This window comes from Chrysemys picta, chromosome 10 (assembly GCF_011386835.1).
Source record: "Chrysemys picta bellii isolate R12L10 chromosome 10, ASM1138683v2, whole genome shotgun sequence".
In the NCBI taxonomy this organism is placed as follows: domain Eukaryota; kingdom Metazoa; phylum Chordata; order Testudines; family Emydidae; genus Chrysemys; species Chrysemys picta.
In genome coordinates, this window is record NC_088800.1 from 85,168,508 (window position 1) to 85,194,794 (window position 26,287).

At 50.9% G+C, this 26,287-nt stretch overlaps 1 protein-coding gene across 1 annotated transcript in view; it reads left to right on the forward strand.

The window, feature by feature from the left end:
* RAB26 (RAB26, member RAS oncogene family) overlaps nt 1–26,287 on the forward strand; it is a 203,797-nt gene that overhangs the window by 129,207 nt on the left and 48,303 nt on the right. The window contains exons 3-5 of the mRNA XM_005288938.5: nt 5,562–5,603; nt 9,046–9,112; nt 17,526–17,578. Coding sequence (XP_005288995.1) covers nt 5,562–5,603; nt 9,046–9,112; nt 17,526–17,578 — 162 coding nt within the window. The remainder of the gene's footprint in view (nt 1–5,561; nt 5,604–9,045; nt 9,113–17,525; nt 17,579–26,287) is intronic.

Consider the following 26,287-nt stretch of genomic DNA (forward strand, 5'->3'; position numbering starts at 1 on the left):
TGCTCCCCACTCCCTGCAGCATCTGTGACTTGCTCAGCACTGAAAGTGCCTAATTGACCCCTCTGAACAGCTGGGGCAGGCAGTGCAGAGGCTGGTGCTTCCCCTCCACAAAGGCAATGGGGGCAGCGTGGGAAGGGAGCAGGGCCAAGGGGAACGCCCGCCAAGCAAGGGAGGGATGTAGAGCAGGGCTTGGGGTGTTCCCTGGCCCATTCCCGCAGTCAGTCCATCCTCAGCCAGAGGGGGGAGCGTCCATTTTGCTTCTGAAAGCAGCTCATTCCTTTCATGCGTGAGAGGCGGTACTTGGGACTCACCAGTCACCTTCACCTCTCACCTCCTGTCGCCCCCTCTCCCTGGGGATCTCAAAGCACTTTACAGACTGAGTCCTGGGGAGCTGGTGACTTTCCCCAGTGAGTCAGAGGCAGAGATGGGACTAGAAGCAGGTGTCCTGGCTCCCAGTCCCCTGTTCAAACCACTAGATACCCTCCCTCTTTGTAACCGTCAGGCCTCTAATGGGGAGCTTTCAACCTCCCCCTCTCCCTGTGCAGAAGAGGTGATCTGACAACAAGCACTCTAGGATTTGTCCTGCCGCTGCCTAGCAGCCAGGAGAGAAGCAGAACGGCACCGCTCAGCTTGCGTGAGCTGCCCCTTCCCACCAGGCAGTTTAGATGTGGAGATAAAGTTGTTATGGGTTTGTTGATTTGGTTGATCAGCATGGCTCAGAGTGGAAGCAGCAGGGCCTGCCATAAAAAGGAAACAGGAGCATTAGAGTCTCGTTAATTGCTAGGATGCATCAAAAAAAATGGATAGTGGTAATGCAGCCCATCTGCTGTCGTGCGCAGCAATAACGTTTGTTTAAGGGGAGGGTTGGGAAGGCGTCGCTAACCTGCGGGTCAGGAGGCGAGCGGAACTGCTGCTCATCAGTGCAGATACAGCACGGCCAGCAGCAATCCCGATCCACCCTCAGCTCAACATGTTTATCTACTGTGGGTACCAGAGCATCTGTGCACCTCACAATCGTCAGTGTATGAGTCCTCCCAGCACCCCTGGGCTGGGCGGTTCTCTCCATTCCCTATGGAGGATGGAGTAGACTTCCTGTCTTGTCCCAAGTCATGTAGGTCTTTTGATTCCCAAGCTAGCACCATAATCTCTGGCCCATCCTTCATCTCCTTAAAGTTCTGTCCAGCACAAGGGCAGTATGGAGAGACAGTGCAGAAAGTCTGACTGCTTCATCTTGTTTTCTTACTGATTTTTATTGTCCAATCATCTAAAACACAGACAAAATGAACAAAAAGGAGATGGGGTGTGTGTGTGTGTGTGTGTGTGTGTGTGTGTGTGTGAGAGAGAGAGAGAGAGAGAGAGAGAGAGAGAGAGAGAGAGAGAATGAATCTCGGTTTGAAGAGGAAGCCAAATTGGCAGGAAAAGCAGTGATTTTTAGGTTTCTAAGGGTGGTTACTAACTGGATATTTGTAAGTAATTGGCTGTATCTTTTTTAAGCCATTAACACCGCATACTGTAGCTCATTAATTTATTGCCAGAGGTCCTCCCGTCAGAGCTATGCGCAATTGTATAAATTGGCACCAGTGATACTGGATTTTAAATTGCCAAATATGTGTACCTGGCAGTGGACATTGACATTGAAAATGATCTTCTAGTTGCACCGCAATATAAATTGTTTCCACGGGTGATTTTTGTATAACCCAGGAAGCGTTTTAAAGAAGCGCATGAGCACTTATGAATAAAAAATAACACCTGCAGCTAGGAAAGCAGTTACCAGGACTCCCCATCCTCCTGCTTCAGGGCAGATGTTGATCAGCAGCTGGACTCAGAGAAATTTCTTCTCCCGTATGGTGCACAGTTCAGTGCGTTTTAGATGTTCTATATCGTTCTCCAAAGCATTTGTCGTTGACCGCTGTTGGATGCCGGTTCCTGGGCTAGCTGGACCATTGGTCTGCTCCGGCACAATGGGATTTTGAGCTAGCGGGTGTCAGTCTGCTCTGGTAAAACTCGGGGAGAGGGCAGGCTCGATGGACTGTCTGGCTGTTTGGAAATGGCAGTTGCTAGGTTTTTAAGAGCTCCGCTAGGTGTAGGAGATGAATGTTTTCTCATTTGTATTCAGACCTCCATGCCTCCCAGTATATCCATCTATTTTAAGAAAGAATCAGACGAGGTCCTGTCAGAATCCCCCTGGTGGGCATAAGACACAAGTGATCCTCTGGGGTCAGCCTGTCTGCCCGTCCCTGGTGCGATGACGCCCAGAAACAGACACTAGTGCGGTCTCTGGAGGGCTTCGGTTTGATGGTGGGAATTTTAAAACTCTGGGATAGGCCCTGCCCCTTGAAGGGGGTCACTAAACTTATGAGCAAACTTTCGCTAGCATTGCCCCACCCGGCGGGGGCCATTTTGAGAGGAGCTGGAGATGTGTATACACAAGGGCAGCAGGAGTAAAAAAGAATTGTAGGAACACGAGTCTCATTTGTCTAACGTTTGTGCAGCGCCTAGCCCGACGGGGTGGGGGCCTGGAGACGCTAGCGCACTGCAGATACAAAGTAGCATCGCTCTAGGTAAACAGATCTGGAATCGATTTTGTGTCCCAGCCTTCAGCAGTAAACTCGTGCTCCCATTTATAGCCCCCTGCAGACTCATTGTGCAAACATTGATGGGGAATCACTTGAAAATAGTCTCTCTCTCTGCAGTGCTTGTGGGAAAGAGGCACCTGAAGGGCCGTAGGATTTACCAAATTCCTCCCAACCCACAATCGAGGGGAGGGTGGAGAGTTGACAGTCCATCCATACCTCACTGAGAACTTTCCAAGAGCAAAGTCAGGCCAACCCTCCAGCCCCTCAAGCCAGCAGGCTGGCTCTGACCTCCTTTACGTGGCTCTACTCCATAGACATCGCTCCTGATTTGCACCCTCCCCAGTGTCCTCTGCCTGCCAGCTATTGCCCCTCAAGCTGTGCAAAGCCTGGCGGCATTGGTATCTCTGGTCACCGGGGGGGCTGTGGCAGCTTTGAGAAAGGCTGTCTGGGAGGAAATCACAGTTAATTTCCAGAGCCCTAGAGAGTGGGACCAAATGGGGAGGTTGGAAATGGAGCCTCTGAGCCCATCAAAGCAACATTTTATTTGGGGAGCAACAGCAGCCCGGTTAAGGCCGAGCTGCTGCGTGCGGTAACGCTTCTGGCAACTGCCATCCCAGCATTCCTGGGGAGCCGCTCCGGAGCAGCAGTGCCACTGGATTTCACCTGCATTTTGCTAACTTGAGCTCCGGGAAGCTGCAGCTGGAGTCGCACGTGGTTTGCTGAGAACGTTTCCGTTTTCCTGCGGGTGGTGCAAAATGCCTGCTCTTAGGGGACATCCCGCTGCAAAGCCTCTTCAAAGGGGACGGTCAGAATGAATCTGTCTCAACAACCTGCCCGTCTGCTTTAGCGGCTGCCAATAGACGGGTTGGGTTTGTCTGTGGGTGCCCAAGACTGGCACAGAGCTGGGGTTGGTTTCCTCTCCGATGCGTGCATGTCCCTGCCGCTGAAGGAAAGTGCCTGGATTCTGGTCAGGCACCCAGGTGGAAAACGATCATTTTTCATCTTTATTCTCCTTTTGCAGTACGAATACCCCAAGTGTGACTGTGTCGCTTCTGACACATCTGTCGGGTTTCCTAATCGTAACAGAGACACCTCCCTACCCTGGGAGCTGGACATGATTTTGGAATAGCTCCTAAGATGGGTCTGTTCCGTGGAGGAAGTGCTGATAAGCTCCTGCCAGGCGCTTGCCCCAGGGAGGCACATTCTGAGCAGGGCTGGGCGAGTGGCAAATATCCCTCTATGGCAGAGGAAGATGGAGGCCATGTCTGCCTGCAATGCAAGGTGTGGGTCAGAACACTCCCAAGGCAGTGAGAGAGAGAGAGGGGCCTAGCACTGTCTATATGCGGCGATTAGCTGCACATGCACTCTGCACCTACTGTCATCTTCACTGCAGAGGTGGTGACCCGCAGAGACTCCAAAACCCAGGGTGCAGTGCTGTGTCTTGATTTGAGCAGCCAGGCCTCGTGGCATGCTAGGCTCTGTAGACTCTGAGGACCCTCACCTCCATATTAAAGACATGGACTTGTTCTACTGACAGATTTCTAATGCATCCATTGCCAAGGCACCACCATACCCCTTCTCTGGGCACGGAGAGAGCGTCCATGATCTATAGGACAGGAGGAGTTCACCTCCAGGATGTCCATGCAGGCGCAGCGTTTGGGACTAGCCGTCCAACCTCTCCTGTTCTTTAAAGGCAGGTGCTGAAGTTTTGGATTCCTGGCCCATAACTTGGGGGAGACTGATTGACATTGCTCCTCAGATGGTCACCAGGACATCACGGCTGCAGGTCTGACAAAGTCACGCCAGGCTGTCCTGTGACCAGACGCCTGAAGGTGTCCTGGGCCTGTACTTATGGAGTAAAAGGAACCCTCGTTCTTGTGCTTGTGGTACCTTAGAGACTAGCAGATTTATTTGGGCATAAGCTTTCGTGGGCTAAAACCCACTTCATCGGATGCATGCAGTGGAAAATACAGTAGGAAGATATATATACACAGAGAACGTGAAAAAATGGTTGTTGCCATACCAACTCTAACTCTTATGGAGTGTTTTCACTGACATGTCTCATTCGTGCCCACTTCAGGTAGCTAAATTGACACATCTCTGTATCTTCTCCCGGTGTGACACCCCAGCAAAGAACATACAGCCTCTGACAGTCGTGACCTTGTTTATAGCCTTGAGTTTAATATTGTGCGTTAACACCATGGACTGTGCTGTAGGGACAGTGCTGGGGCAGGCTTACCAGGAATGGAAGAAAAACTTCCTGTTGTGGCCGCAAGGACCTTACTGAGGATCAAATCTGACAGCCCTGTGTTGGCTGAAAGCTGGTGTGATGCAGATGTATTTTCTGGTGGTGCTTTGAATGCCCTCTAGCATGTGTTCTCTAGCACACACTGCACGGGAGGAATGTGTAATGACTTAATCCCTCCTGCGAAGAAGTTTGGTACGATCTCCCCTTTGTAGAGGGGAAGCAGAGGTGTGAGAGGAATGGGCCGGTGGCTGAGAACCCAGAACCCAACTCCCAGAATGTGCTGGCAGGAACAGGCTTTCAGAGGGGTTGAAAAATCAAGGTCCTGACTGCTGACTGCCTTCATAAGGGTCAGTAACCCCAGTGCTCTGCTAATTTCCACTCTGAACAATGACATTCTGCCTCCCTAAAGTTCTCTCTACATTATTGTGTGGGGTTGATGTACACTGCTAAACCATTGCTGTGTTCTTCTCCAGCACGGGCTGCAGCGATCTCTTTCCAGGCATTAGTTGGTAAAGTGCTTTGGATGAAAGGGGCTGCATAACTGAAAGGCTCTTGTTCTTAATCAATACAATACGGACATGTGACAGTTACCCAGGAAAATCTTAAGTATTTGTTGGCCAGTTCCATACAAACTAATAAAACAAGAAGGGGTAAATCCACTGCTGTTGTAACTCTGTCTAAATCTGTTTTGTACAGAGGCTACACTTTTCTCATCATTCTTCTGTTTTCTCTTTCAGAATAAAGTCTTAAATGTGGATGCAGTGAAGGTAAAGCTGCAGGTAAGCCCCTGACCCGCGTCCGTCTGCTCTGCATGATTCTGACCTTGTCCATGTCAGCTTGTTTGCTGTGGGACTAGTGCTGCTGGCTATGGTAACTAGAACCCTATAAATACCCACGGTTGATCGAGGGCTTCATGAAACCCTTCTGCACGTCCAAAAAAAGAAAGAACCAAGACGTTGGGTTGGGTTGGGTTTAGTTTGAAAGGATAGCTTGTTTAGGTTATTAAACATCTTTATTAATTACCTGGATGTAGGACTAGAGAACACACTGATCACATTTGCAGATGACACGAAGCTGGGGGTGTTGATAACACTTTGGAGGATAGAGCTAAAATTCAGAGGGATCTTGATACATTGGGGACCAAGGCTATAGACAACAAAATGAAATTCAACAAAGGCAAATGTAAGGTGCTGCACTTAGGGAAGAAAAACCTAATGCACAAATACAGAATGGGGGATAATTGGCTTGGCAGCATGGCTGAGAGGGATCTAGAAGTTGTGGTGGATCAGAACCTCAACATGAGTCCGCTGGCGGAGAAGGACCTTGCAGACCTCTGAACTCATGTAGTGGAGCTGAATCAGATCTGCTCAGGCTGAAGAATTCCCAGCACGATTGGCTTTGTATCTGTTGGACTTTCTTAACACGGTTCCCGCCCAGGGAATCTGGAGTTTTGCGAGAGATGTAAGGAACGTACCAGAGTGCTCTCTCCCATCTGCAAGCGACTTTCGAACATGTGCTGCAGGGTAATGAAATCAGCAATATCTAACACCAAACAAAGCGTCCGCCACACGCTGGGGAGCAGCAGTTCGCGGAATCGCTTTGGCAGTTGTGATTTTGCATTAGTTCCTCTCTGCGACTATTTACCTGTTTCTTTATCTTTGTAATAGCTTTAGTGGGAATTTCTCTCAGCGCTGCTGAGAGGCAGCTCTGGAGACAGGCCTCTGTGCGCCATTAAACAAGTACGGCATAGCTGGCTGCAGTACAAGCTACCCCTGCCTTCCCCGCTAATGCCCCTCAAGCCTGATTGTGAGGGGTCACTTGGGGAAGGGAGGGGAGGCTAGTCTCCATGGTCCATTGACTCCTTGACCTCCCTGCTGGTTATTCTTGTGCTGGGGACACTGGTCCAAACCCAGCAGCTCTTTTCACGTTGACGACTGAACTGCCACCGGGTGAGAATGAATTCTGATTGGACACAGCCCCGATTCAAACCAGTTACTTGGATCTTGTATATACTTGGAATGAGGCTTGATTTAAGTTGCTGATTTAATTCACCCATGCAGACAAGGAAAGCCACAACTGAAACTGCTGGAGGCAATCCCTACTTGCACTTGTATATTTAAAAACAAAAAGGCATACCTTAAAACTCTACCAAAACAAGACACTCCATTGTACCCACTTCTCCCCCAGGGAGAAGATGAGAGAACAAACATGTGACAGATGTGTAGTCATGTTGCTTAATACACTGCTGGAAGATGCTCAGATATTATGGTGATAAGCTTTTGGTATAAGAACCTATTTAGAACAGAATAGAAACCAGGGTTCCACTGGTCTAAATCATGTCTTTCCTTGTCTGCAACGGTGGTGCATTATGATGGCTGAAATCCAGGCTAATTCCTGGTGCAGACAAGACCCTTGTGGTGAAAGACTCCATGATGAAAGACGCTGTGACCTGGTCCCCTGATCCATCCCGGCCCCATGATATCTCAACTCAACATTTTCAGTTCCAAAAGAATCGGAGCTGCTGTAATGCCACAAGATCTGACTGTCTTCTGTGACCTCCGTGCCAGAAGCTAACTAATAACATGAGCTCTCCTTTCCCCCAATAGGATTGTGTGTTTCTTCGCAAACACATCACTGCATTAAAAACTGATCAATTCAATTAGTAGGTCCCCACAAATCCATCCAGCAAATGGATTTTCGATTACGGAGGCATTGTAGGCTGTTTGTCAAATGCCATCATTTCAGTATTCAGACATGCTGAAGAATGGTGACGTGCCTCTTAAATATTTATGGCACTTGTCACTTTTTCTATACTTAGCCCTACAAACATCCCTCTGTTGCAAATTAATCATGTGCGAATAGATCAGACCATGAATTGTTGTTGAAATGAAACGTTAAAGTCATTTTCTCAGGAGTGCGCATTGGCACTGGATTTTATATTTATTTTCCGAAAGAATATCCGGTTGGGTCTTCATTTTTCTCCCTTCGTTGCTGAAACCCGCAATGTTTCCTCCATCGCTCTGCCAGCTGGTGTTGCTCACGTGAGCAGACTGCTGAACGCCCAGCTATGAGTCACTTCAGCCTGCAGTACGTGGCCTGGCAGGACATGAAGCCATCAGGAGCTGAGTGGACCATTTTCCACGGTGCTTCTCTTGGAGGGATGGAGACATGGAACAAGTAACTTGTGGTGATAGCATGAGTGGCCAACACCTAGCAAAGAAGTAATAACAAATAGAACTAACTGGCTAGATCTGCAAAGGCTTTGTGGTGTAATTGCCTACATAACCCCTTGGCTGGGCCAGCTCACAGGCGGGCTGAAAGGAAAGAGATTCTGATCGCTAAGCACAAAGAGCAAATCTCTGAAATGGTGGCTTCCATTCTATTATGGGTTGGGTGTGACCACAGCCCTTCATTGAATAGAGTGGTAAGAAACAATTAAGTTACCAGGTAGCTGAAACAACAACAACCTCCACTGCATACACGGGCCCATGTCACCACCCACAGCAAAGGCACTTGGGCAAAGTGGGTTTGCTGGCTATTGTTTTGTGAAGGCACGGGTGTCTGAGAAAGCATCAGAAAGACCAGAGAAGCTGGGTGATAAGGGGCAGAAAAGCCAAGAGCAGTCACACTGGGAGTGTGGCACTGAAAAATGCGGAGAGAGTGCTTTTGGGCAGAGTGTTGTCTGAAAGAGGCTTGGAGTGATGAGCAAAGACATGATCTCCTGTTGCTTGATTCCTGCTGTGTTCAAAGAAACAGGACTTCAAATCAGGTGCTTCTTTGAGGCAATCCTGTTTCTTTACAAAGGATGTGCAGTCATAATTTCTAACTGGACCAACCCACAGGACCCCAACATTTGTGGCTAACCACTTGAGTCAAAAGGGGTAACTTTATAGTAGAATTAAAACAATAATTAGCAGTCCAATCAGAAGCTGCCATCTTGATAGCACACTGGGGCAGGGATGATTTGGGGGACTGCAGGTCCCTTTCAACATGTGACTAAGCAGGAGACTTCCAAAATCCTCCTTCCATTACTTCTCTGCAGTCCTTGGATCAGCTCTATCCAGCCCCTCCCCCTTAATTCATTTTAAACTTAAAAGAAATGAAACCTCTTTGAAAGGAAAACAAAGGAGCCCGGCGTATCCTCCTGGCTCCCAGAGCAGCCTGGGCTGGTTTGAGCATCTGGCATTGTGTGTGATGCTGTCCTGTCTTTGCCCTTTTCAGATCTGGGACACCGCGGGGCAGGAGAGGTTCCGCAGCGTCACTCACGCCTATTACCGAGACGCCCATGGTAAGAGCTTCTCTGCGCTCGCTTCTTTCTAAGGGGGAAAAGTAGAGTTTAAAGGGACAGTGTCAGGAAAATGTCTGTTGTTCTGGGGGGCCTTAAGGGCCCCGGGATCATGGATCCACACAGAGCGTCCTGCTCCTTGCTGGTCCCTCTTGCTGCTGTTTGAGTTTGTGCTCCTTGCTTGGGCTGGGCAGTGAGTCTAGTCAGCTCTGTGTTACCGTCACTTCCCCTCCTGGTTTCTGTGCCCCACCTGCTGCTGGTGAATCTGGGCCACAACTAAGGTGACCAGACAGCAAGTGTGAAAAATTGGGATGGGGAGTAATCGGCACCTATATAAGACAAAAGCCCCAAATATCAGGATTGTCCCTATAAAATCAGGACATCTGGTAATCCGAGGCACAGCACGGCAGGAAGGGAGTCCATCATTTAAAAAAAAAAATCTCCCAGGGACATTTTAAATGATCTCCTCTATACTGCCCAGCTCCTCGGTGACCGAGCAAATCTCACCCCTCTCGCACCTCACTATTTTACGGAGCTGTTATTGAGAAGGGACGCTGTTAGCACCTGAAAACACCCTTTATTCCTAGCGTTAGTACTAGAAATGCAGGTGATTTTAAATGGAAAGAATTTTAAAAGATCAAATGGATTCGTTTTTGGCCTCATCCTGCCTCTGTTGGAGTCAGCGAGGAAATCCAGGGTGTGGGATCAAGCCCTGTCTGCCCTTCTCCTGGGGCAAGGGACGTAGACTGGTTAGTTTCACGTTTAAGATCCTCTGCTGGTGGAAATTGGCGAGGCTCTGTTGAAGCCCGTCAGGGTGAACTGACCCTTTAAGGGAGCTGGGGGCCAGGTTTAGCTTGTTCCTCCTGTGAAGGGAATGAGTCCTGGGGTCATGTGATGGGAACATATGACTGCTGGGGAATATAAGGGCAGCCCAGAGAGTCCAGAGAGTAGGTGAGGGACCTGCAAAGAACAGGAGTCTGTTGGGGGATAACCTTCAGCTGAGGTCCTGCTGGGTAAGAAGCCCTGGCTAGGGGGCCTGTGAGCCTGGAGGGAGGGCGCCAAGGAAGGGGCAGCCCTGATAAAGGGCTGAAAAGACTTTTGAGCCTGGCAAGAGGGCGCTGATACCCATTGTAAACTGAGAGGAGGAACTGAACCCCGGGGGAAGGCTTGGAAGGTGCTGAGTGTTTATGGTAACATACTGCCCCCAGAAGGGAAGGAGCAGTGTTGTGAAAACACCAGTTGTGGTTTGCTTGATTAGTGATTGGAAGGTAAACTGAGGCAGTGGAGAGGCCTGAAGCCAGGCCACATCAGCCCTGCTGCAAAGCCTGGAATTCTGAGCGTTATGGGGGGGGGGGTGTTGAGTTATTTACACGCTCTGTACTCACTGCGTTTTGGTTCCTCTAAGCGGTTGTGAGAGGGAAGCCGTGGCTGGCTTTCTGTCTCAGACGCCCTCCTGCTGGCATTTATTGAACGGATCCATCAGCAATAAGCAGATCGGGTGTTTCCCAATAGGATGCGGCCACAAAGTAACCGATAGTTTGTAGAGCTGAAAGAGACTCCACCAGATGCTGGTTAAATATCTAACAAGCAGTTCGCTGCTCGCTCCGGAGCGTCTGCTGAGTCGCGGGTAGCAGAAACGCGGCATTAATCTTCTAGGACGATGGATTGTTATCTGCCTCCGAATGCCAGGCGTCGCCCCAACGTGAGCTCTTACCTGGCTGGGGTAGTTTATGGTTTTACCGTTAAGCTCTGGTGGCTGAAATGGTCCTTGGAAAGACTCCGGTGCAGCCACCATACAAGATTTTGTCTTTTATGCTCATAACCCATCCTTTGCCAGTGGGGCTCTGCCCCAACCCGTGCTGGTAGGGGTGGGTGTTTACCAGCCCCAGTCAGTTCTCCACGCCTTGTGGGCAGGGCTGGTGGAACAATCTGTAGAGTTGGGGGGCTGAAAGCCATTGAATAGAACAGTGAACACCCCATATATGATGAAAGCCAGGCATTGAGCTGCCGTTATTCCTTCAAGCTACCCCCCTAGATCCAGCACCCCTGCCTGTGGGTCTCAGAAGCCAGATCTTGTACCAGTGACGAAGTCTCCACGGTAACTAATGGCCAATAGGGATAGAGCTGGAAGGAGCTATAATGATTTGGTATGCCCTCCCTTTGAGTGTTTCCTTTGTCAGAGCATCCCCAGCCCTCCATTAAGCAATCTCCAGGCCGACCTCTTCTCTTCCGGTTCTGCCCAGGGAGCTCCAGTTAAAGTGAACGGGAGCTTCATAGATCTATCAAGAGAAGATGAGACACCGGTGGGTCCCTCCTGGGAAACGGTTACCGAACGGGGGGTTCCTGTAGCTCCAAGTGAAATGAGCTGTAATAATGACAAGAGACATTTATGCGGCTCCTTTCCTTGGGGACGACCCAAAAGTGCTTGACAAACGGTATATGCAGGACTCTCCGGGGAGCCTGGGGAGAACGCAGCTGTTGCTCAACATTTCAGGGAAGAAATGAAGGTGAATCCCAGGTCTTTGCAGAGGGATCTAAGACAGGAAAATGGAATCACCCAAGCGGGAACTTGGGCAGTAACCTGGGCTGGCTCTCCGGCCAGAGGATGTCTTAAAAAAAAAATCGTATTTTTCACATACACCATCTCAGGCAGAATACTGGCTTGACATTTTTCAGTGTTTCACAGGAAAATTTCAAAATGAAACCGCTTTTGTCATTAAGAAATTTCAAAAAACTTGAAATGTTTTCCTTTTTCTTCCCAGTTCTTGTTTTCCTCTGTTGCCAGGGAATGCACTACAGGGAATGCTGGCTGGTATTTTCTTCACCCCTTTTTCCACTCTGTAACATTTCCAAAGTTGGAGAGATCTTTGGAAAATTCGACTGGAAAATGGGAAACGTGCTGGGGGGAGGGGAGGAGGAAAGCCCTAGCTATCGCCAGCACTCGTATTGCACTGAAAGGTGAAAAACGAAAAAACAGAGAGGGGAAAACAAAAGCCTGAAACTTCCAAAGTTTTTTTAAATAATGAAACAAAAATTTCAATTCCAAACTATGTTTAATTTCAAAGTTTCCCTTTGAAATCTCCAAAAAGGCTGATTTTCAATGAAACCTCGTTTTTCCGTGGAAAACTTTGGCCACCTCTAACCACAAATAGTTACGGCCCTGAGCTGTGTGCAAAAGGTAAGAGGCCAAGCCCCCAACAGCGCTGTACTGCGGCAATGGCTCAGGACCAACTGGGGGCAAAAATTCCTAGATTCTCAAGCCAGAAGGGACCATTATGATCCTCTAATCTGACTCCTGGGTAGCACAGGCCAGAGACCTGCTGCCCCAAAATAATTCCTAGAGCAGATCTGATAGAAAAACATCGAATCTTGGTTTCAAAATTGTCAGTGATTGAGAATCCACCACAACCCTGGGTAAATTGTTCCGGTGGTTAATTACTCTCACTGTTAAACATTTATGCCTTATTTCCAATCTGCATTTGTGTATCTTCAGCTTGCAGTCCTTACATCATGTTAGACCTTTCCCTGCTAGACTGAAGAGCCCAGTATTAAATGTGTGTTCCCCATGTAGGTACTTATAGACTGTGATCAATTACCCCTGAACCTTCTCTTTGTTAAACGAGATCAGTTGGGCCCCTGGAGTCTATCACTATAAGACATGTTTTCTAATTATTCTCATGACTGTCTCTGAGCCCTCTCCAATTCATCAACCTCCTTCTTGAATTGTGGGCACCAGACCTAGACACAGGATTCCAGCAGCAGTCGCCCCAGTGCCAAATGCAGAAGTAAAATAACCTCTCTGCTCCGACTCGAGAGTCCCCTGTCGATGCATCCCAGGACCACGTTCGCTCTTTTGGCCACAGCATCACACTGGGGCCCCGTGATCAGCTGATTATCCACCACAACTCCCAAAACTTTCGTGCAGCAACACTTATTTACTGAGCCACCAACACCATTTCCTACGGTTCCTGCTGCTTTCCTTGCGGGTCTTCCACCCACATTCTGAACAGGGCTGACTGCTTGGGTTGTGAGAGCAGCCCAGTTCACATCCCCAAGCCAGTGTCCCCGCAGGCTGTGTGCTTAGCGTTAGCTCCGTGTCTCTGGCTGTTAGGTGGTATCTCAGGCGTGCTTTCTTTGGCGGAAAAGCCAGCTGGCTTTAAGTGCATTGATCACAGCAAACTGGAACTCTTCCTTTGCAACCCAGTGATATTTGCAGACGCTTTTCTTCTGTGAAATGAAGATTAACCTTCCCCCACCCCGAGCAATCCATCTGACTTCTAAACAGCCCACATTTAGTCAGCTCCTCTCTCCTGTTCGACAGAATGAGAGTACTCTCGGGGGACTCATGTGCAGAGGGCCCCAGGCTGGTGAAAGGGCAAGGAGCACATGTAGCCAATGGAAGGCCTGCAAAGATCACGGTGCATTGCAAGGAACATGCCGAGCTAATATCCCAGGCACCGTCCTTGCTTTGGCATATCCTGTACCTGTGGTTCTGGGGCTTTGCTGGCATGCGGGTGGTCTTTTCTTGCCAAAACTCCCCATCAGCCTGTGTCTTGAGTAAGGATTTGGCTTTTGGGTGTCACCAGGAGCGGCGCCAGGGTTTTTGGCGCCCTAGGCGGAGGTCCTCTGCACTCCCGGTCGTCATCAGCAATTCTGCGGTGGGGGGGTCCTTCCGCGCTCCCGGTGTTCGGGGCACTTCGGCGGTGGGTCCCAGAGCGACTGAAGGACCCGCCGCAGAATTGCCGCCGAAGACCCGGAGCGCGGAAGGACCCCCCGCCGCCGAATTGCCGCCAAGGGCAGCAAAATGCTGCCCCCCCTCCCCCAAATCCTGGCGCCCTAGGCGACTGCCTAGGTCACCTAAATGGAAGCGCCGGCCCCGGGTGTCACTATTTCACGGTGCAGCCGGGTAAGGGATAATGTTCTAGCTGCTTTGCTCTGATGATAGCCAGTGTGGTAGGAGAACATTTGCTGTTACTTGGTGTGAAATTCGGAATCCTGAGTTAGTGACTTACCTAGGGGTTTTATTCCTTTATTCCAATCTACTGTAGCTATTTTGTGCTCAGTCACAGAACTAGAGCATAGACCTTTAGAGGAACTGGGACGTAATTCTGTTCTGTAAAGCTTTGGCTCCCTGAACAGTCTCAAGCCAATATTAGATGTACCCATGAACGATGCTGGAGAAAGGAATGGCAGCTCACCTTCCTTTCAGAGAATTGATTTCTTGGGAAAGATATGGTGTCCTTTGTATGTCGGGCAGGTTGTACTTGGGTACTGTGTATGTTTGTTAGAGAGGATGCTTCCCAGCAGGTTCCCGGCCCTGTAGTCAGAGCATTAAAGTGTACAGTAGAGATGTATCTGAACCAAACCCTGCATCCAAGCAGTCCTGGACTTTGGTGAAGTTGGGATCTTCATCCCGACTCTGGCCCCAGAGTGTTGATTCTAAGTGCACCATCTGCAGCATCTGTAGATGTGGTCGAGCAGGGGCAGCAAGGGGCCGACTGGCTGACGACTAGCCCTAAAACTAACCTTCTCGTACATCCCCTTGTTTGGGTCCCAGGGAGGACTGGGGAACTGGGGGCGTGAGGGGAGTGGTGGAGAGGCAGGGTTTGAGTTTCCCTTTTCAGGGGGCATGGGAGAGTTTTCTTGTTTCTCTCCGAGAGGGAATGGAGTAGCACACCGCAATAGAGAACAGGGACGGGGGAGTGTCAGGGCGGGTCCCCCCGCCCCAGGCTGGCCTCTGATGTATTTTTTTAGCTGCGAGGCTGAAGTTAAAATGCAAACGCAAGTGGAACTCTGGAGGTTGCGTTTTAATTCCGTATTCCTTTAAAGACAGAACATGTCACTAAGCCAGGCACTCGGCACGCCCTCCGCAGGGAGGGGCGTGGATTTACCTGAAAGGCCTCAATCCTGCACCAGCCAAAGCTCTCCTGCCTGAAATGGGAGTTGGAGCCGGCCCCTAGAGCGTGTGAAGGTTGCTGAATTGAGACCCCTGGCAGCTGAATTCTCTGCCTGCAGATGCAGCAGCTGTGTAAGACTCTCCCACACTGCACTCCCCTTGTACCCCCACGTGACCCTGGAGGGGGCCCCATCTGAGAGGACAATCTCCATCTCCAAGGCCTGTAGGTCCATGGGACCTCTTGCTGAGTTCCCCTTCAAGGGACCAGTTGTTGCCAACTGTGATGTGCAAACTTAAGCCACTGAACAGCCATTAGTTAGGGATGGGTTTTGGTTATTCGCCACCAACCTGGCCAGGATTCAAACCGGTATTTAGCAATTAAGGACTCACTATCACATTCTCATTCTCCCCTGTCATCTAGCCCTCTGTCGTCTTTGGCACACTGAGGCACCAAGCCCCCGGATGGACAGCACACGCCTGTTGTTCTGGCAGGCGCATTGCGCTGGAGCGGGCTTGTCCATCAGGGTCTCCCCCGGGGGGGTTGTAGTAGTTTGGCCCCTGCTGTTTTTCCCCTTGTGTTGTGCATTCTTCCAGTTAGTTCCTGTGATAAATGACAGAGGGAGATGGCCCTTCTGCCCCCAGCATGAGCTGTTCCTGTAAGATTTTCCCTGAGTGACAGAGGAGCACCCTGGGAAGAGGTTACAGACTAGGCGAGAGAGGCACTTGCGTAAACCACTGCGATAATGCTCAGGACGCTTGGCTCCTGAATGAGATGCATGGGAAGTTCCCGTTCTTGCCCTGTGTCATTTAAAACTGAATAATACCTATAGAGAGGGCCTGATTATCATTAATCCGAAGGCCTCTTGGCCCCTGTCGGGCAGTCAGGAAGGAGTACACGTGAGAATCAGGCCCGAGGTGCTGTAGACCAGTCTGTGAAGGTGCTATGCAGATGGGTCATCTCTGTTCAGCGTCCTTGCCAAGACTTTGGTCATTTCTTTCTGGACTCTGAATTTCCTGGACCGTAGGCACATTCCTGTGCCCCGCACAATGGGGCCTTAGGTGCTACTTCATTGTCAATGACAATTATCTAAAATTGTCAGTTGCTTTCCCAGTCCCCAGCTGCCGCCCCCACCAGCAAGGCGGGAGCTTGCATCCTGCGCCTGAGGTGTCAATGTCTCCTTAAAAGGACAGGCTGCGTCTTCAGTGTCTCCCCCACGCAGTGTCCTTTTAAGGAGACATTGACACCTCAGGCGCAGGATGCAAGCTCCCGCCTGGCAGGGAGAGTTCAGAATGCTGCTTGTCCTCTGGGTCTCTCAGCTCTCTGGAGACCGGTGCAATTCCCATGCAAGTTTTGCATAGCTGAGAAGGTTCCTCCTATGGATTTAAATTTACAAAAAGAAGACTGTTCTATGGAGGGTGCCTTCATGATTTCCTAACCCACTGTGAGAGATACCAATGACTTCAGTAAAACACATAATACAAGTACAAAGCTTTTGCTTCTTTGAATGAACCTAAGAATGTAAGAACGGGCATACTGGGTCAGACCAATGGTCCATCTAGCCCAGTGTCCTATCTTCCGACAGTGGCCAGTGCCAGGTGCTTCAGAGGGAATGAACAGAACAGGGCAATTATCAAGTGATCCATCCCCTGTTGTCCAGTCCCAGTTTGTGGCAGTCAGAGGTTTAGGGATACGCAGAGCATGGGGTCGCCATGCCCTGACCATCTTGGCTAATAGCCATTAAGGGACCCATCCTCCATGAACGTATCTAATTCTTTTTTGAACCCAGTTATACTTTTGGCCTTTACAACATCCCCTGGCAATAAGTTCCAGATTGACTGTGTGCGGTGTGAGGAAGTACTTCCTTTTGTTTGTTTTAAACCTGCTGCCTGTTTGTTTCATTGGGTGACCCCTAGTTCTTGTGTTATGTGAAGGGGTAAATAACACTTCCTGATTTGTTTTCTCCACACCAGTCATGATTTTACAGACCTCTTTCATATCCCCCTTAGCTGTTTGTTTTCTGATCCGTCCCAGTCTTTTTAATCTCTCCTTACGTGGAAGCTGTTCCGTCCCCTTAATCAATTTTGTTGCAGTTCTCTTTACTTTTTCCAGTTCTAATATAGATATATTTAGCTGGAGTGACCAGAACTGCACGCAGGATTAGATGTGTGGGCATGCTGTGGATTTAAATAGTGGCATTATGATATTTTGTCTTATTATCGATCCCTTTCTTAATGGTTCCCAACATTCTGCTCACTCCTGACTGCTGCTGAACAGATGGTTCCAGAGAGCTATCCACGATGGCTCCAAGATCTTTCTTGAGTGATAACAGCTAACTATAGACCCATTATTTTGCATGTACAGTTGGCTTATGTTTTCTAGTGTGCGTAACTTTGAATTTCTCAGCATTCAGTTTCATCGCCCTGAAAACATCTTGCTGTAAAAAGCAAAACAAACAAAAACCCTTTGACCATTCAGCAAGCAATTACCTGCATTAACTGTGTCTTTTCCTCTCTCCACAGCTTTGTTACTGCTGTACGATGTTACAAACAGAGCATCATTTGACAACATCCAAGTAAGTTGGACACGGTCAGGTCCCAGCGGGAACGTGCTGAGAGTTTAAGGCAAATACTTTGTGTTCCTTGAGTTGTTTGCAGATTGGTTGGTTGGTGTTGATGGCATCCTAGAATTGTTTTGCAGTGTTTATAAGATCCTATTGGCTGGTCTGTTCTGCCTCATCTTCAGAGCAGGGTTGGTGCACCAGGTCCCGTAAACCAGGACAACTCTCACCTCCCTGCAGCTCACACTAAAAAGTTCAGTGCAAACCTTTCCGAAGACTGATTAATTCTTTTCAGCCGTTGTTATTTTGGCTGCTGCCTCAGCCTTTCAGGGCTCCAGTCTGGCATGGCAGGGCGAAGTCTGGAATACCCGGGCACAGGCAGCTATCATGCCAGACTGGAAGTAGGAAGTTCTGGAGGTCTCACAAGACCCGGTTTTGGCAAGATCTGTAGCCTGTTTTTGCAGACCCAAGAGACTTCAAGAATTAGAAGACACTTGAGCAAAAGCTCGAGTTTTGCATGCTCCTCTGTACTGCCAAGCCTTTTGATGCCTTCCTGCTATCTGTGAGTGACCGACTCGGTCTTGAGTTCTGAGCAAGGGCTTGTTCTGCTCTCTGCACTCTTGTTCCCAGGTTGCATTCAGAGGCAAGTGCACTTACAGAATAAATGACTGTGAACAATTAGGACCTTGCGAGACACGGAGATTTCTGTGTAACGCTATGGAGCTTGAAAAAGAAATAATCGCAGTCTGGTTACCAGGAGATTGATTCTGTTGACACCAAAAGACTCGCTAGAGTATTGACACTTGCTGCTGGGTAATGGGAGCAGCAGGGGAGAATGTCTTTTCCATTCAGATACAGGAGTCTGATGAGAAGGGGTGTATATCTAGCTATCTCCCTAAGAACACTGCATGCCTCTTCTCCGGAGAACTGGCCCTTGCAATCGATGCAAGTAACTTGCATGCCGATACAGTACTGGGTATGATGATCCGCATCCCCAATCCTGCTCATTACTGCCCTACTGTCGATCCCTCCCGCTCTTATTTTTACTGATATTATCATAGCACCCAGGAGCTCTAGTCACGGACCGGGTGAGGACCCCATTGTACTAACACACAACAGAACGACAGTCCCTGCACAAAGAACTTCCAATCTAAGTGTAAGACACAAGATACCAGATGGAGGAAAACCGACCAACAAGGGAGTGCACAGAAACAACGAGGCCATATTGGTCAGCACAACAGGCTGCGGTCTCAGCCCACCAGTGGCCTGACAATCGTCAAGTTATTTTGTTGCCATCACAGCAGAAGAGATTTGAAGGAGGGATCTGCAGGAGGACAGTGGGGTGGCTTGGCAGATGTGGAGGGAGAGCGCAGGCAAGGCTGGGAGAAAGCTCGAAGGTGGTGGTTTGAAAATGTAACTCGTGGTATCTTAATTACAAAAGGAACTAAACTCGGGGCAGCCGCTGTCTGAGCTGGCATTGGGAAGTGAATTATTTTATATCAGCGGTGGAAAGCTTTCATTTTCAAACGCACGTTCCATTACCTTTCACTAAACGGTACAAGAAAATGTCAGGGCAGTGTGCGAAATGCTGTGTTTGTGAAAATAGGACCTGCTTGGCATTTGTAATACAGTACAGAAAAACTCAAATGTTGGGTGGATTCTTGTTTCACTACAAGTATTTCACATACCGGTGTTCTGCTCACACACCAGGGTGGGGGAGGAGAGGTGGGGAAGAGATTCACAAACACACTTCACCCCTTGCTGTACTGTAGACGAGTTGCTCTTTGTTACACTGTTGTAGCCTGTGTTGTGTGTTCATGTTGGATCTTTCCGATTAGAGCATTTTCGAGTCCACGTAGTTTTTGGCCTCCTATGTGAGAACTGTTTAAAAAACCCATAAAGCATCACCCACCATCCCACTGATTGCTGAATCGAGAACTGGTTCCATTTCTCTTGCAGCAGAGTATGATGTTAGATGGGGAGGGCTCTGAGTTACTACAGAGAATTCTTTCCCAGGTGTCTGGCTGGTGGGTCTCACCCACATGCGCAGGGTTTAACTGATCACCTTACTTGGGGTCAGGAAGGAATTTCCCCCCAGGTCAGATTGGCTGAGACCCTGGGGGATTTTCGCCTTCCTCTGCAGCATGGGGCAGGGGTCACTTGCTGGTTTGAACTAGTGTAAATGGTGGATTCTCTGTAACTTGAAGTCTTTAAACCATGATTTGAGGATGTCGGTAACTCAGCCGGAGGTCGGGGTCTATTACAGCAGTGGGTGGATGAGGTTCTGTGGCCTGCGATGGGCAGGAGGTCAGACGAGATGATCACGACAGTCCCTTCTGGCCTTAAAGCCTGAGAGTCTCTGATCCTCATTGGCCAGGCAGTGGAATTTTGGCTTGGTGAAACTGAGACACTGCTTGGAAGAAGCACTGGGAAGTAGCGACTGTGGTGGCGTCTGATTCCTGCCTCTCGCTTCCCTGAAGGGTCGTGTCCTCCATGATCTGCAGCATTGGACGGATGCTCCAAGTGGGCTGATGGCAAAACAATGTAGAAACCCAGCTGGGCAAACTCCATCTCCCAGGCCTTTCCATTAAAGCGCTGAGTTTAGCGCGTCACATTAAAAGCCAGGAGTATCCAAAGTTCCCATAATAATGAGATGCATGGCTTATGGTGATGTTACTACCTTTATCTAATCATCTTGCGCCTCCTGGGATTGGAAGGAGATGACAAAGGATTAAAGTAGGTCTTGCTCTTACCCCTTCCCCACCTTCCCTGCTCCAAGAGAGGGCTGTGTGCAGCGAAGGGCTCGAGTTGTAGAGTTCTGACTGGAATTCCCACCTAGCACACAGCAACTACACTGCACCGCGTATCTTCTCCTTTACAAAGGTCCATCTAGCCCAGAATCTTGTCTTCTGACAATGGCCAATGCCAGATGCCCCAGAGGGAAAGAGCAGAACAGGGAATCATCAAGTGATCCACCTTGCTCAGGGCATATCCTGACATCTCCGGGTTTGGCCCTGTGTGAATTCCAGGCTTGACTTGATGGTGACTCCGTTTGTTTTCCGTCATGTAATGAGGCTGAGTGAATGGGTGGCCGGCACCCGCCACCATTTGGGATGAGAAAGCCCGGCGGCGTGTGAGTCTGTGAGGTTGCCATCTGTGGTGGCTGCATGAGCCCGTATGGATTGGGCCAAAGCATCCCAGCTTGTTGCTAGAACTCCCGGAGATCCCCCCACACGAGCATGAGTTTAATCCCATCCCCTCACACCCTAGGCCAGGCAGTACCAGCAAGGGTCACCAGGCACCGCCGACAGTCTGGCAGGTCCAGGAATATCTTTGCATGGTGTTAAACTGCAGGAGCCGAGCTCTAGCTTCCCCCCCCAAGGGCCATGTAGCTGATATGTTCTCTCTCTCCCACTGCTCCTTGGGGATTTCATGCTGCAGAATTTGTCCCCTCTTGGTGCAGGGTCTGTTGCCTGGCCCTTCCCTGGAACAGTGCTATGGTCTCCAAGGGCAGTGGCCCCAAACCCTGCGTTGTGTGGGAGAGGCACCTGTGTTTGGTGCCGCCCCGTAGAGCACGGTCTGTTGTTTATAGGAACCATCTAGGGCTCAGTCGGGCAAAGGGAACTGCGTAGATGGACCCGTTGCCAAACCTGGGGCCCAGCCCTGTCCCCTGAGCAGTTGTGCCAGGCTCAGAAGTGCTTCTGCTTGGAGGGAGGCTGGCGAGTGGGGACCCTGCCCCGGGTTATTCGGGGGGGTCTGTGTGCCTCTACTGCTCTACCCCGCACCAGCAGAGTTCGGCCATGATGGTTCTGTGCCCAGTGAGCATCCGCGGAAACCAGGGCCGGCGTTAGACGCGCTGGGGCGCAGGGCAGGAAGCTGCAGGCCGAACGCTGCTGCCTGGGGCTGAAGCCTGAGCCCCACAGAGCACCTTAGCTTTGTGGGGGCCGCTGTGGTGTGGGGTCCCAGCGCTGGCTGAAACTGGGCCCACAGGGGGTGGACGTGGCCTGAGTGTGCAGGCAGCCTGGTCTCCCTGTGGGTTGAGATGGGAGGGGGCCATTTCTCCCGTCCCGGGCCTAGTCCCTGTGGCCGAGCTCTTTGCAGGCCCCTAGAGGGGAGAGGTTCGGTCACACAGCCGTACTTGCAAAGCCCCAGGATGCGGGGAGGAGGGTTTCAGGAAGAGGGAGTGAGAGGCCCCCAGAGAGCTGCTGTCAGGCGATCCGGGAAGGTGCCACGGGGCGCGGGCAGCAGTTTAGCATAGAAGTAAATGCAAAGCTAAATAGAGGAGCTTTGTGTCTGTAATTACTGCAGAGCTGGGTGGGTAATTTGCTTTGGAAGTAAGCGTCCTCTCTCCCACGCAGACCTTGCGCTGGCTCCAAGCCGGGAGAGCCGATGAGAGGCTGCGGAGAGACGCACCTGAGAGGCAGCGACTCGATCGGAACGAGCCCTGGGGTTCCTCTCTGGGGAAATGGAACTTGCTCGCTGACGGGGTCACTGCTCGCGCTGGAACCTCCCTTTGCTGCTCGGGGATCTGGAGATCTGGGCTCTGCCACTGACGCCCTGCGCGGCCGTGAGCATGTCCCACAGGCCAGGCTTCCCCACCGTGTCCTCGAACCCTGGGCTGTGGGCCAAACTCCGACACCCAGCCCCTGATTTTCACATGTGCCGAGCAGCTGCAGCTCCAGCTGTTGCCAATGGGATCTGTCCGTAAAGTGTTTTCCACCCGTCAGGCAGAAGGCGAAGCACTTGTGGTCGGTGGTGGTGGGTTGATTTAGTAGTTTGTGAATTGGACTGAGCCCTCCAGGGTTCGGCGTGTTTGCTGTTTGACTCCCTTCGCTCTCCGGCCAGTGCTCGTCCGTGCTGCGTCCGGTCCCGGTCCCAAACGTATGTCTTAGCATGAGGCATCTCCAGCCTACATGATTGTTTCTATACTGCATAGTTCAGACCAGGCTGCAGGACTCGCCCCTGGGGAATCTTGCCCTCTGGATAGCCTGGGGCTGGCCACTCTCAGGACATTTTCCTTTGGCACAAACAGCCTCATTCCCGAGCTACAAGCAACCCGCTGGTGCCCATACTTGACTGAGCCTGTCGCATCCTCCGAAAGCAGCCGTGCCCAGAGAAGGAGCCTGGCATCCGGCTGCCCTCTGGCATAGCACAGGGTAACATGGACCCCATTGAAATGCAGCCCCTTACCTCAAGTACCTTCTCAGAACGTGGCATCCATTTCCCAGCCTTTCATCTCCTCTCCCCTCTGCTTTCAGCCCCCTTTGGAGTTGGCCTCAAAATGAGACCTGAGGGCACAAGTCAGCCCTTGCCATGTTCTCCCAGCCACCCTGCACCAGCTGAGCCCCCTGTCCCCCCACCCCCTCTGCCCCAAATGTTTCCCTGGGATTTCTTCTTGTGGTGTCAGATCAGAGACGTGGGCCAGGCAGGCTCCTGCCTCCTGGTTTTCTTCCTGCGGATAATCCTCATTGGGACGTTGATCAAAGGCCGGATTCGCAGCCTGACGGGGGTGGTGTGGATCAGGCCCGTAGGAGCAGCTGGCTACACACACAGTGAAGGGCCAACTGCAGCAAAACCCCAAGGGAAGCTTTTTTCCCCCACAGTCTTTCTATAAGGAGCCACGAAGGGAGTTTGTGTGTGTGTGTGTGTGTGTGTGTGTGTGTGGAATAGACCACCCCCTCGGGATTGTGTCCCCCAGTTAGGCCTAATTTCTGACACAACAATTCTGATTGATTCATTTTTGGCCTCTTTGTTTGGACGAATTCAGTTTTCCTTTCTCGCTTTTTGTGCCTTTTCCCATCAACCTGTGTCGTTGTCGTAGGTGATTGTGGCCTTTTATACACTTCTTACACTCCCTTTTTCCAGCTGAGCTCACAAGTGGGGTAAATCTGTCGGCCCTGGCATGACACCAGCCCTGTCGTGTTGGATTTGAGGTCTCTTCAGATCACGTCTCACCCTGCCAAAAGTATCTCCGGATGCCTGCGCGGTAGGTGGCACATGTGAAACGAACTGGTGGGGGCTCAGTCCTGCTGTTAGCAGGCAGAATCCCACAGCAGCACCATTTCAGCTGCACTAATTGGTCCCCCCTTACCCTCTCCACATCCCCATTATGAGCCATCTTGGCAGAGAAGCCAGGAACCGAACAGGCCCTGGAGACTGAGTTCCTGTCCCTTTAGTAAAGGGGGCCTTGCAGATCAGGTCTGGGCTGGCGACAGGGAGGGAAAAATTGCTCCCTGCTGCCGCCCTTGCTGTACCTGCTGGGTCAGCAAAAGGCTCCCGGCTCCAGGGATGTCAGTCCCGCCCCTTTCCCAGAGCTCCGCTGCGGTGCTGATGTCTCCAACAGGAGCAGGGGGGGATGAGATGAAAGAAGAAGGGAAAAGTCTGAGAACAGGCTGCCGGCAGAGCAGGCTCGAACCAGACCCCACTTGAAAGCTTTCTGCGAGGCCTTTCAACTCCAGAGATGAAGAGGTTTCCCCTGCACTTGGCATCTGGAGCCCTGAGCGGCGCACAGAGCACATGGTGTCGCTTCAGCCCACTTCAAAGGGGAGCCGGGGCTGTTCCGCCCACCACATGCAATGCAAGGGCTGCATGAGGTCTCCAGGTGCAGCAGTCGGACCAGCAGGTCGTCCTGCCTCCCCCCCGTTCCCCCCGGGGTGCAGGAGCTGCTCTGGGGAGAGAATTCAAAGCTGAGCTCCCTGGCTCAGTTCACTCCGTCCACAGCCCTGGGGTGGTTCCAAACCAGCCCCGTTGGCACTCGCCCAGCTCACCCTCCTGTGCCAGGCCAGCTAGAGAGGCAGGAGCGCTCAGATGTCTTGCGGATCTTCCCAGCAGGGGATGTGGGACTGCGAGGAGCTGCGTTCTCCTCAGACGCCGTCGTTGTTCGGCTTTACCTGCACGCTGTCAGAGTCAAACAGCCGAGAGAGGGCCGGTGTGCGTCTCCGGCTCCTGGCTTTGCCGAGATTCTCCGCGGGCAGCTCCTCAGGGCATTAAATACCATGGAAAATCTGTTGTGCAGACACCTGCTCCCCTGGAAGTGGCTCCCTCTGAACCTGATCTGTGTCCCTGCCCCATGCTCGGTCTCCCACCGCCTGCACCTTGTTAACAGCAATTATTCAAACAGCTAATGAAGGTGGAGTTTAAAAACCCAGGTTCCTGGTCTGTTCAGCACTTGCATCCAGGGGCTCAGCCCCATCTTCAGAACTCCTGATGCTGCACCAGCCCTCTGCTCCTTGCCCTGAGTGGCCCCTGGAGCCGGGGCTGATGGGGGTGCTGTGGATCAGTCATTCCTGTGACTAATGCACGCAGATTTCAGGTTTCTCATCCCTGGAGACTCCCGCTCCGCGTGGTACCATGAGGAAAAACAATGCACGGCAGCCAAATCCATCCCTGGGGGAACGTGGTTGAACCCAGTGGCATTCGTCCGGGGATGGAATTGGCCCAGTTGGTTTAAAAGACAAAGGACAGGGCTGCGCTGTGATAGGCTCTCAGAGCCAGGACGTGCGCTCTCCCTGCAGAGCTGGTGGAACAGTACAGCGAGCACCTGGATCATCCCCGTCCCTCCGCAGGGCGTGAACCCCGGACCTTCCACACCAAAGCACAAGCTCTGCCATTTGAGCTTAGGAAGTAACTCCATTAGCAGGGAGCGGTAGTAGGCTGTTATCCTTTGAAGCCAGGATGCACATTTTCAGTGTTACTCTCACAGACACACGCCCAAATGGGATCAGCTCTGCTGACTAGCAAGGAGAGACAACAGGGCCACAGTTTCATTCCTTCTCTGCCCTCTTAGGGGCTGGCGCTCGCAACCCCAGACTTGAGCAGAAGGTGGGGCTGGACAGGGGATAGGGCTAGCAGCTAGACCCTGAATGGGTGCTGGGTTGGGCACAATCTCACCCATCATAGGAGAGCTCCTCTGAAATGCACACTGCCTTTCCCCGCCTCCCTCGGTCCTGCTGGGCCCTGAGGCCCCGGCGGTGCAGCTGACGATGTGCTGGCATTTCATTATGAAGATATTTTGGCACCATGTGGCTGTGCCGTTTATTAGTAACGTTCGATGTTTGTCAAGGGGGCTGATAATTACAGCTCTCTCCCTATTAACATAAACATATAAAATAGTCATCTGCTGGCTTAAATATTTGTCCACTCCAGAAAAATGAAATGACTTAATAGCATCTCCGAGAGGCTCTTTTGCTGGTTGGTTGGCTGTCCTTGCCTTTCCTACCTAGTAACTTTAAATGTCACAGCCGCACTTCCCTGTCATTCTTCCACCCTGGGCTGACTGAGCCATGCTCATAGTTTTGGGTAGTGAATATAAATGGATGGTGCCCACATCCTGGGCCAACAACGCTGGGAAAGGCAGGTCTTTGCCGTTCATACCTTTTGAGTGTCCCAGTGAGTTCCTTCCTCTTGAATGCCGAGGTCTGCTCCCAAAACACGTAGCTGGGATCATTGCATCATCTGGCAGTGAAGGAGTTAAAGATAGAAGACTTCTTTTTCCTTTTTTCTTTTTAAAGAACACCGTCAAGATGAAAGTCATGCCAAAGAAAAAGTGCTTCCCCACCCTCGACCCCGCCCCCCATTCCTAGAACCACCCTTGCTTGTTAAAACGGCCAAAAGTTTAAACCTCTCCCTAGAGAGGGCTTCCCATTTTCCCCAGCTAACACAGGCCGGTTCCCCATTTATCCCCAGATTTACTGACTGGTTCCTCCTGTGCTAGCACAATGCTGC